This window comes from Ictalurus punctatus, chromosome 2 (assembly GCF_001660625.3).
Source record: "Ictalurus punctatus breed USDA103 chromosome 2, Coco_2.0, whole genome shotgun sequence".
Classification (NCBI taxonomy): Eukaryota; Metazoa; Chordata; class Actinopteri; order Siluriformes; family Ictaluridae; genus Ictalurus; species Ictalurus punctatus.
Genome location: NC_030417.2, coordinates 7,239,515 through 7,251,621, shown reverse-complemented (window position 1 = coordinate 7,251,621; position 12,107 = coordinate 7,239,515). Strand labels below are relative to the sequence as shown.

The 12,107-nt window shown below is 38.8% G+C and overlaps 1 protein-coding gene across 6 annotated transcripts in view; it reads left to right on the top strand.

Annotated features, from left to right (window-relative positions):
* The window catches only part of wasf1 (WASP family member 1), an 89,733-nt gene that overhangs the window by 56,654 nt on the left and 20,972 nt on the right, over window positions 1–12,107 (top strand). For all 6 annotated transcript variants that reach the window (XR_008398203.1, XM_047159730.2, XM_017462186.3 and 3 more), the window contains exons 4-5: window positions 814–967; window positions 10,349–10,466. Coding sequence is in view for 5 of the 6 variants with exons in the window: in XM_047159730.2 (XP_047015686.1) it covers window positions 814–967; window positions 10,349–10,466 (272 nt within the window). In the remaining variant the exon portion in view is untranslated. The remainder of the gene's footprint in view (window positions 1–813; window positions 968–10,348; window positions 10,467–12,107) is intronic.

Below are 12,107 nucleotides of genomic sequence, written 5' to 3'. Positions count from 1 at the left end.
GATAATAACAAGTACAAAGTTGATGTTGATTGGCTTGAATCGTTATTTCTATTCTGTCCCAGGCCAGACAAGTGATTAATTGTAGCTCTCTGTTTCTATCCTGTCAAATCCATTATCATTAGCTGTCCATCAAACAGACAGAGATGAATAGAAAGTGGAAATGAATGAGACAGAGCAAGAGAGAGATTGTATAAATGAGAAGGACCTCGGAACAAACAATAGATAAGTGAGTATGAAGTATTTTTCTGGCAAAAAAGATTCAATGAAAGTCCTGTCAGATAAAGGACAAACTACACCATTTAAGGCAGTGCCTCTGTATGACATTGGGTTGTGTATATATAGTTCCTACAAACTTCCCTATCCCTTTAATTTTGTTATAAACTCGCTTAGTGCATGGCAATCCCAGCACAGCGAGCACTGTTCTCATTTGTGTGTGACTCCGCACTTGTCCCTCATTGGTGTGCACCTGTTTATGTGCACCTTTATTACTCAGTATACATACGTTTTTATTCAATGTTGACCTCTGTTTGTTTTTTTTTCCTTCCTGTATGTTGACTCTGCTTTACATGTCCATGTTTGCTCGTTTTTGATGAAGCTTGTATCTGACAATTTGGATTGTTAAAATGAGTAAGATTTTACTCACACTTACATCCACCTGCCTGGAAATTCGTGACATAAACAAATACACATATTCATTTCTACAAACAAGTTTATGGATGAATCACTATGGTTTAAACCAATCCATTAAATTCACTCCGCAAATTCACAGCATAAAAGAGGTTTTTTATTCTTTCGTTTGTGTCTGTCTCTCAGTGTCTCTGCAGGACATCACCATGAGGAAAGCGTTTCGCAGTTCCACCATTCAGGACCAGCAGCTATTTGATCGTGAGTCTCTACCCATCCCGATGCAGGAGACGTTCGACCTCTGTGAACAGCCTCCGCCCCTCAACATTCTTTCGCCCTATAGGTCAGTATTTTTGGATCCTGGTCTCTAACTGGTTTTGCCATAGGAGAAACTCGATAAAGCCTCATTACCTAAAAACTGGAATGTAAATAAGTCGGAGAGCTGATGGATCAAATATTTTTCCATCTAAATTATGGATACATTTATTTATTTATTTTTTTAGCAGCGCTGATCTTTTAATAGCAATGCAACACCATAATGAAGGACAGAGCTTGGAGGAGCTTTTGAGGTCTACCTCACCAGTGAGTGTAGGATATCTTGCAATAAGACAAAAGTAGAGGTTGCAACCACATGTTGAGTCACTTGACTCGACAGACTCACAATCTTCTCTTTTGTTTTATTTAAGAATTTTATTTTATTAATTACTATTATGGAAAGTGCTCGATCTGTGCAGTTAGATGTTGTGTGCTACTACTTTGGGAGTCACATTCAAAAAAGCACGTAAATTAAGAGTGAGCACACTATTCTAGTCTTTTTCACTATCCTGACAAGCTGCACTAGCATAAGAGTTAAGCAAAAAAAATAAAAATTGCCCGTCCATCTACCTCTGCTAGTTCCTCAACAACACTGAGTGACTCTAACTCAGTGAAACAACAGTCAAGAACGAACATGAAAATATATAAATAACAAGGAGAAACCAAAATGTCTCAAGTGTGGAAGAGTTTTGGTGCACTGCAAAAAGTACACAGATATTTCTTTGCATCGACTGAAAATAATGGCCCCCCCTTTACAGTGCTGGATTCAGCAAAATTGCCTGTATTACAAGTATAGTTTGAAGTTGGATGTGACTGACATGACATGCACTATTTCCAACACACTACCTGACACTGATTTATTCACTAGCTGGTAAGACAGTACAAGGAATATTCCTTTGGTTTTTAGCTATCACTTTATGTTAACAAAGCAGCACATTTACTTCTGGCCCTTAATGAGATAACGCCCACAACAGGACATGCAGACATGGACACATGGACACAGATCCTTGCAGCACTCCAAGCTCTGTGGGTCTCTCTGGGTCTGTTAAAGCAAATGAGATGGCAAATTTGCCTGCATTAAAAATCACTGCCAGAGTGCGGTAAAAGCATTCTGCACCACCTGCCACTAGACCCAGGAAGCACTAGACGATCACCCACTTCTGTCTGAAATGTGAACTAAAGACTAAAGACAGCAAGATAACTTTAAATGCCCTTCACATTATTCTTGTGAATTTGGGCTTCAGAAAAACACAACAGTGGATGGAAGGAGATGCACAGAAGTACAAATCGGTCCCCATTTGTTTACAATGACAGCCGAAAACACAAAGATGGTATCGTGATAGAGCAGAGCATGACTAAACCTCCAAGCAGTACTATGGGATCAATCAATCCTTAAAAGATGCAGTTCGTAACAGGCTGGTTTTCGCCTCTAAACTGAATCACTGGGATCTAATAACATTCAGACTATTCAGGTCAGTGTCTATTGATTGCACTGTCCCCAGGATATTGTTTAGTTTCATCATTGGCACTGCCAAACACAAAGATCTACTCCACAGAGGTGAGAAACCCAAGCCAGTGGTCTATCTTGATTGTAGAAGTGTAGTCGCTGCTAGGAAAACCTGGAAATAGTGATGGTACATTGACCAGAGCACGTGGCTGGGTCCCTTTTAAGATATTTTCACTTTCACGTAAGCTGAGTAACGTACCAGGTCAGACTGCTTCCATTTAGGTTAGCTCTAGTACGCAGAGTGGTCACAAAGTGTGTGTAAGCTACCTTAGAACCCTTGCAATGTCATGCCATGCTCTGTGTTTACTCCCTTATCTGTCTGCCATGTGGACAGTCACAACAGCAGGTGCAGAGACAGACCGAGCCCCTAATCTCACATGTGGAAACTCTGCAACTAAAAATCAATCCCAAGAAGAATCGTTAGATTCCTGCAGAGATTGTGTAGATCATTGGTATGACTCGTGTGTCAAGTGAGATTTCTTGACAGAAGTCAGAGCCATGTCTGTTGGACACAGCCAGGAAATTGCAAACAACCAAACACCACCCATATGCAGACTAGGATGTTGGCAGCAGCAGCCCCAGTAGTTAAACTGGGAACCCAGTAGTTAGACAGCAAATGCAGCTTATGCCCAGGCAAATTTCCAAAACGTTGGTACAGGTGATTTAGAACACTTGTTCGTGACCAGCTGCGTGTGTGTATTGTAGAGCACCATAGAGAGGCTCTGCTGTCTATAGACAGCTTAACCCATTTCCTTAAGGAAGTGGAAACACATGTCAAGAAGCAACTTCTTCCTTTAAATGCCATTATAAATACTCTAAAGCTATGTGGTTCCTTGGGGGGAGTAAAAGGAGCATCACATGTGGACATTTGTGAAGTGACAACTACCCTGCCATTGGCTACATCCAGCAGATTTTGGAGATTGGATGCAAACATTGTTAGCATTATTTATGAGCGCTGTCTGCTCTTGTCTGACATGATTTGCTATGTTTAACCATTAATTCTGAAAGAAACTGCTCTGGCTATCTGGATCATATGGATCATAAAAGTAGAATGGAAGGGTACGTATAGTGTATACGTGTAGTCCAAGATGTGGTTATAAACTGTTTGCGAGTGTAGCAGGTTTGGGGTTTTGTGACCACACTCAACTCATTGCTCTTGTGTAGAAAATTTTAAAAATCATTTAAATAGCCTCAAGAGCAGTTGAATTGTTCTGTTTCTTTGGGTATTTATCCTCATGTTAGTCATGTGTTTCTCTCTGCAGATAGCTTTCAGGGCCCACAGATGTATGAATATGGTCAATTAGAAATATTAGCTGTGTGTGTGTGTGCGTGCTTGCTGTACCCTTTCTTATCTATTAACGGTTATTAATAGATAAGCCTGCCTGGCAGCTATATGTCTCTATAGTGAGTGCTTGGATGCTGTTTTTGTGATTTTGACCTTGAAGGAGAATGCAGACAGACAAAATATTTTGGTTATTAATTTAAGATGTATGTAATAAGATTTATGGCCCCGAGACATCTACTGGATAGGGTGTACAGGGTTGTATGAGTTGCTCTGATGCGGTTTCATCATGCTAATTTTTATTAAGTTTTTATTACTGTGGCAGAAGTATTTCTATACCTGTAATAATGACATCATTCAAACATACAACCCCAATTCCAAAAATTTAAATAAATGTAAATAAAAACAGAATGCAATGATTAGGAAATCTCATAAATCCATGTTATTCACAATTGAACAGAGAAAACATATCAAATGTTTAAACTGAGGAGATGTACCATTTTAAGGAAAAAATAGGGTAATTTGAATTTGATGGCCACAACACGTCTCAAAAAAGTTGGTATGGGGACAAGAAAAGGTTGGAAAAGTAAGTGCTATTAAAAAGAAACAGCTGGAGGAACATTTTGCAACTAATTAAGTTAATTGTCAACAGGTCAGTAACATGATTGGGTATAAAAAGAGTATCTTAGAGAGCTAGAGTCTCTCGGAAGTAAAGATGGGATGGAATCTGGATGGAAGCAGATGTTGCTCTAAAACCTGTATATACCTTTTAGCATTGATGGTGCCTTTCCAGATGTGCAAGCTGCCCATTCCATAGGCACTAATGCACCCCCATATCATCAGAGATGCAGGCTTTTGATCTGAGCACTGATAAAAAAAAAACTGGATGGTCCCTCTCCTCTTTAGTTCTCTTTAGTTTAGAGGAAGCGGCCTCCATGGTTTCCAAAAAGAATTTCGATTCGTCAGAACACAGAACATTTTTCCAATTTGCCTCAGTCCATTTTAAAAGAGCTTTGGCCCAGAAAAGACTGCAGCGTTTCTGGATCATATTCACATATGGCTTCTTCTTTGCTTTGACCAGCATTTGTGGATGGCACAGCGAACTGTGTACACAGACAATGAGTTCTGAAGGTGTTTCTGAGCCCATGCAGTGATTTCCATTACAGAATCAAGCCTATCTGTAATGCAGTGTTGCCTGAGGACCCAAAGATCATGGGCATGCAATATTGATTTTCACGCTTGTCCCCTACTTCAGATTCTCAGAATCTTTTGATGATATTATGCACTGTATATGATGAGATATTCAGTCTTCACAATTTTTATTAAGGAAAATTATTCTGAAATTGTTCCACAAATTGTAGATGCAGTGTTTGGCCGATTGGTGAACCTCTGCCCATCTTTACTTCTGAAAACCTCTCTAAGATACTCTTTTTATACCCAATCATGTTACTGAACTGTTGCCAATTAACGTCCCAGCTGTTTCTTTTTAGTAACACTTAATTTCCAGCCTTTTATTGCCCCGTCCCAACTTTTTTGAGACATGTTGCGGCCATCAAATTCAAAATTACCTTATCTTTTTCTTTAAATGGTACATTTGTTCAGTTTAAACATTTGATATGTTTTCCATGTTCTATTGTGAATAAAGTATGTGATTATGAGATTTGCAAATCATTGCATTCTGTTTTTATTTACATTTCACACAGCGTCCCAACTTTTTTGGAATTGAGGTTGTACCTTGTAAATAAATCTTGAAATGAAACAGAGGGAGGTAGGGTCAGTTAGGGCAGTGGTTCTCAAAGTAGGGTCCAGGAAGCATAGCCAGGGAATCTGTGACTTATCAAGTTATTATATATGTTATTATATTTAGGGGCCCAAGCACCAAAGTCAACTCCGACCCAATGTGTAGAAAGTTCAGGAATAGAAAGTTCTATGGCATGCAAAAATATTATTTTAAATCATTTAAATATTAAATAAATCCATTATGAGGGAGTCTGTGGAATTTATTTTTACAGATAAAGGAGTCCTTGGATACAAAATCTTTGAGGAAACTCCTTGGTTAGTGGAAAGAGGAAGGTTTGTCTGGATACAAACTGCTCCTTTAACACTGGTTATTATTGGGTCTCATATTCCATTCATCAAAATTTATACCCATAGCTATACTCTGAGTGTAGTTTTGAATTAAGCATGCTTCATAAACATGGTATATATAACATTTTCATCATGCCTCAGAATGTATCTCTCTCTCTATCCCCCCCCCCCCCCCCTCTCTCTCACCCTCCCTTCATCTGTTTTCTCACGTTTCCTCATTACTCCAGCAGAACTTCAGCACCTGCGGCTGCTTCTTCTAGATGTGACAGCTGCTCCATCCATCACTTCTTCTCACACTCGTCTTTCCTTCAGCGCATTCTCCTTCCTCCTCTCCTGTTCATTTTCTCCCATCTCATTCCCCTGGCTGCTGTTGTTTACTCCAACTCCTCTCTCATTTTCCCCATGTTGCATGGTTTAATTTTTTACAACAGTGCTTGAGTTATATCCTTAATGGAACACAGTGCACTGGAGCATTTTGGGATATCATACTGTGTTTGTCAGTAGTGTGATAAAAATAAAACTGCATTGGCCAGCATTAAAGTCTCATCTATAATCTAAAGCCATGAGGATTTCTATTAGGTTAATGCTGATTGTGTAGGCAAATAATATGCATGTAGAAAATATAAAAAGGAATGAATGACTTTTTAATGGCTTAGTCGCCAGAATGTCATCCTTTTAAATAGGAATTGTGCGGTTCTTGTCGTTGTGTATAGCCTCCATAAACGCCAATCTCACTAATCACAATGCTGTGATTACTATGTTGCTGGTTTCTCTCCTGTTTGAAAGTTCTCTTTAAACCTTAACAAATTAACTATTGCAAGTTAGTTATCTACAGTGCTGTGAAAAAGTATTTGCACCGTCCTGATTTCTTCTGTTTTTGTGTATATCTCATACTAAATTGTTTCAGAAATTAAAACAAAATCTAAGATAAAATAAGGGCAATCTGGGTAAACACAAAATACAGTTTTTAAATGATAATGTTATTTATTGAACAAAAAAAGCTATCTAATACCAACTGGGCCTGTTTGAAAATGTATTTGCCCCCATAGTTAGTAATTCTCCAAAGCTATGAAACCTCATTCATAATGGGGCTCAGCTGGACTAAACGCAACCAGGCCTGATTACTGCAAACCCTGTTCAATCAAATCAACTCATAAATAGTACTTTTTCAACAGCAAAAGTTGGTTCAAAGGTCTTGCCCAGTAACACACTATGCCCAAGTTGAAATTAATCCCAAAAATAATGAGGAAGAAGGTGATTGAGATACATCAGTCTGGGAAGGGTTACAATGCTATTTCAAAGATTCTGGGACTTCAAAGGACTACAGTGAGAGTCATTATCTCCAAATGGAAAAACTCGGCACAGTAGTGAACCTTCCAGAAGAGGCCGACCTTCCAAAATTCCTCCAAGAGCACAGCAACTACTCATCCAGGAAGTCAGAAAAGATCCAAGGACAACATCAAAGGACCTACAGGCCTCTCTTGAATCAGTAAAAGTCTCTGTTCATGACTCCACTATCAGAAAGACTCTGGACAAAAATGGTATCCATGGAAGAGTGGTGAGGTGAAAACCACTGCTAACCCATAAGAACATTAAGACTCATCTGAATTTTGCCGAAACACACCTTGATGATCCTCAAACATTTTGGGAGAATTTTCTATTGATTGATGAGTCAAGAGTGGAGCTGCTTGGAAGACAGGGGTCCCGTTACATCTGGCATAAACCAAACAGAATTCCACAAAAAGAACATTAAGCATTGTGGTGGAAGTGTGATGGTGTGGGGATGCTTTGCTGCTTCAGGGCCTGGGCAACTTGCAATAATTGAGGGAAACATGAATTCTGCTCTCTACCAGAAAATCCTAAAGGAGAATGTCCGGTCTTCCGTCCATAAGTTGAAATTCAAACACAACTGGATTATGCGGCAAGACAATGATCCAAAGCATAGGAGTAAGTCCTAGTCTTAGAAGTAAGCAAAAGACTGATCCCCAGTTATCAGAAGTGTTTGTTTGCATTTATTGCTGCTAAAGATGGCACAACCAGATTTTAAGTTTAAGTTGACAATTAGATTTTCACATTAGTGATAGGTGTGGGATAACTTTTTTTTTTTGCTTCAATAAAAAAAAGTAAATAAATAAAAACTGTGTTGCGTGTTTACTCAGGGTGCCTTTGTTTTATGTTGTATTTCGTTTGAAGATCTAAAACTATTTATGTATGAGATGTACACAAAAACAGAAGAAATCAGGCTTGGTATCATATAAGCACTTAATATTTTACAGCATGTTCCCTGAGATTTCACATCTACGTATTTCTCCATCCATCTCTCTTTTCTCTGCATCAGTATGCTGCAAACGTCTGATACAAAACTAGTTATAATGTGTAATTCTTTACATCAGAGCTGCAGTGCTCCAGTGTGTCCCATTTCTATTTCCTACATATAGGTCACAAAGCTCACCATTCCTCTTAACTCTTAAATGCCACCCAAATGTCACAGTTTTGTTTATTTTTCAGAAATGCTTTTTAATGGACATTAAATGCAGACAGATAAGATTTTGTTTGTTTTACATTTTTGGACTTTAATTTACTGCATGGTGTTGTCATATGGCAAGAATTCATTTATCTCCAGTTTTTTGATTGGCAGTAATTCAAACCTACTTTTTTTCCTATGTAACTGGAAAAAGGGGTCTTTGACATGACAAGACAAAAAAGTGCCATTTCATACATTTTGTTATTTTGACTATACGATACTTTCCGCCATTGCACATTGTTGCCATATGGAAACAATTTACCAACTACGCCCCCTCCCAAATTTTAAACACAATAGCACTTATTGATCAGCATTATAAAGAAACAAGTGCAGATTCAAGCACAAAAAATGGCGTATGAACTACTCCCTTAATTACATGTTGTACATATATGACTTGCCCCAATTTGATGTCATTTGCATATATTTTACATGAAACATACCCTAATGTATGCAGATGCTTGCATAAATAAAGAGATTTCTCTTGATAGCCTTATAAATAGCATTAAAGGTGCGCTTAAAACTAAAAATTGAAATAAAATAAAAACACAGTTCGAAAGGATTGTTCAAGAAGATTTTCTTTGCGATCCTTTTTTTAAAAATTGAAATTAATGGTACAGTATCGTGTAGGCATACATACCGTAGCTAGACCATTACAGAAGTGTGCTCTTTTATTTTATTATATTTTGATTATTATTTTTAGAAAGAGGTAATTAACACTTTTTTCAATAAATATATACAAGCTCTCCTACTCGGAGTTGTGCCAAGCTTTGCAAAAAGGTTTTCTCTGAGAAAGTACCATTTTTGCCAAAAATATTTTGGTGGCATCTGTAATAAATATAATGAACAGCTTTTGTATACTATTTACTGATTATTAATTTAGATACACATCGATGGAGTTTATTTCACATTAGTGAACAAATCTTCATTTACCATGTCTTCAGAAAGCAAGAGTGCTGCTGAATACAGTGTATAAAAAAAATATATAAACTTACTTGCAGCTCAAGTGAACTATTTGTGCTGTCTGTCGTAACTGACCGATCATCCTGTTTAAAACTTTACACCCCCCTGGCTCTTAATGTTTCATGTTGCTTTCCTGAGCATCAGTGAACGTTTGGACCTTTTGTAATAGTCGTGTATGAGTCCCTCGTTTGTCCTCAGTGTGAAAAGATGGATCTGAACATCATATAGTCACTGTTGGGGGGAAGAAATGTCAAACAATGCAGAAGATGCTGGAAAAGCAAAGAATGTGCAGGACCTGGAGGATTTTTCTGCTCAGGACAAACAAGGGACTCAGGAACAACTATCACAAAGCATAAAAACAGTCGTTGATCATCCAGGTAACAACACACACAGTGTGAAGAATCGAGTGTATGTAGACTTTTGAACTGGTTCATTCAGTTATTATTGTGTCTTGTGGAGTATATGTAAACATCTGTTATGTGAAATAGCTTATTCAGGGCAGTATTTAAAAAAAAAAAAAGAAGCATTTTTATGATCCCTCTTTTATTTGAAATGATTAACATTTTGCAGCTTCTGCAAGGTGTATGTACTGTAAACTTATGACCTCTGTATATTCATGCAAAAAACAGAAGTTAGTATAATAGTCTGAGTAGATGACCAGAGATGCAGCCTCAGGAAAGAAAAAGTGCTAAACTATTGAAATATACATACTACAAGATCCCAGTGACAAGTTGCTACTTTTTTTTTTCTTGTTGCAATGCCCAAGTGTAAAATTGACACACATCCTTTCTCTTTGATTAAATTGTATTTTGTATTGTAGTTAAACTCAGGAAAATACTACTCCTAAAGTATTGATTTGAATTTGGATTAGTCTCTTTACTGCATCTACCTCATTTCCACTGAGAAAGCTGAGAAAATCAGTCTAAATGTCGCTCGGTTTTGCACGCCTGCACTGAAAATGATCAGTTGTATGTCGTTTTGCTGCTTGTTAGTGTGAACTTGCAGTTACACTTTATACTTTCTTTTTTTAAATATATACTTTCTGTAGGGATGATGGGAAGCAGGCTCTGAAGTTCTACACTAACCCATCCTACTTCTTTGACCTGTGGAGGGAGAAGATGCTGCAGGACACTGAGGACAAGAGGAAGGAAAAAAGGAAGCAAAAGGTACAGAGAAATGGATGAAGTGTGGCAATCAAAGAAAGCACTCATGTCTACTGTGCATGGACAGTGTAATAATCAGAGGGCAGAATGTGTGGTCTGTACAATTAAGGATGATTTCATGAATGAATTTATAAATTCCTCTCGGTTAACTTCAGTAACCACTTTATCCTGGCCAGTGTAACCACTTTATGCAGGACACTGTGCATACTCGCATTCGCACACTCGTTTACTGATTTCTAGGTGAATTCAGAATCACCATATCATCTTCTAGCATGTTTTTGGGAGGTGGGAGGAAACCGGAGAACCCGGCAGAAACTCACCTCCACATGGAGAGAACATGATATTCCACAGTTACCGGGTCACTCCCAGCTCAGTGTAACGTGGCAGACTCAGACACGCGAATGAAGATCCATGTGCAGAATATTTAATAATACAGAGAGAAATCACAGTCCAGAAGTCAGGGTCAAAGATGAGCAGAGGTCATCAATATCTCAAGGTTCAAGGCCAAAATAAACAAAGGGTCATGAAGGCAAACACAAAGGACACAGCTCAGAATTTAGGATTACACAGCGTAGTGATTGGCCAAGCTTCGCGCTGAATCAGTGTCTAGAGTAGGAAATGTCCTGGGTCGTTGTTATACCCCGCCAATGGAGAATGCTTTTGTTGTTGTTTTCATTTCTTTAACATTGCCACTAAACTGTTCCAGAAAACATTGCGAATGCCAACTCGATAGGTTGACGAGGCCATCTTGAGACTTTTATCTTTATAAATATTTTTCTTGAATAAAGTCACGTCATATTTCGCTGTTTATTTGGAGTGTGTAGCTGTTTCGTTAGCGTTAGCATGAGCAGTGTAGCTCCTGTTTAGTTTGCTGCAGTAGCCAGTATTGACATCGTTTCCTTCTCGGACTGCTGGGTTACAGCAGGATTCCGAGAAGGAAATTAATTTTATTAATGTTATGTAAATTACTTGAGTTACCATGGTGAGAAAATGATGCCGACCAGCAGTATTTTTGGTGTTTAATCCAAGAACAGGCTCATTTGAGGTGGAATTGAGTGGAACGATAGATCTATTAGACAATTAGACACCAGCATCGGCTGCTTGTTGATGGAAAGCACTGTGAGGGCACGCTGTGAATCACTCTTCTCTACAGCTCCACAGAGATGTGTCTGGATATATGACTGCAGGGTATATAAAAGATTGGGCCAGTGGGGGCGTGCGCGTGTGTGTGTGTGTGTGTGTGAGAGAGAGAGAGAGAGAGAGAGAGAGAGAGAGATGCAGTGTAGTTGGTGTGTATACTTGGGTGAATGTTTTCGGTGATTAACAGTGTGGTCTGACCCGCCCCCACCATCCCCTTCGTTAGAGACCACGAAAGCTTACACAGATTGGAAGTCCTCACGTTGACTGCTTCTAAATTACAGACACACACACACACACATACACACACACACACACACACACACACACACACACACACACACACACACACACACACACACACACACACACACACACACAATGCAGACCTCCCTCACTCCACCACCAGAGGCTAATCAGTAGCTAATCAGAAGCAGATTGTGTTTCTATGCATGAAGGCAGTTTCTTTCTCTCTTTCTCTCCTCCTCCTCATCCCTCACCACCATT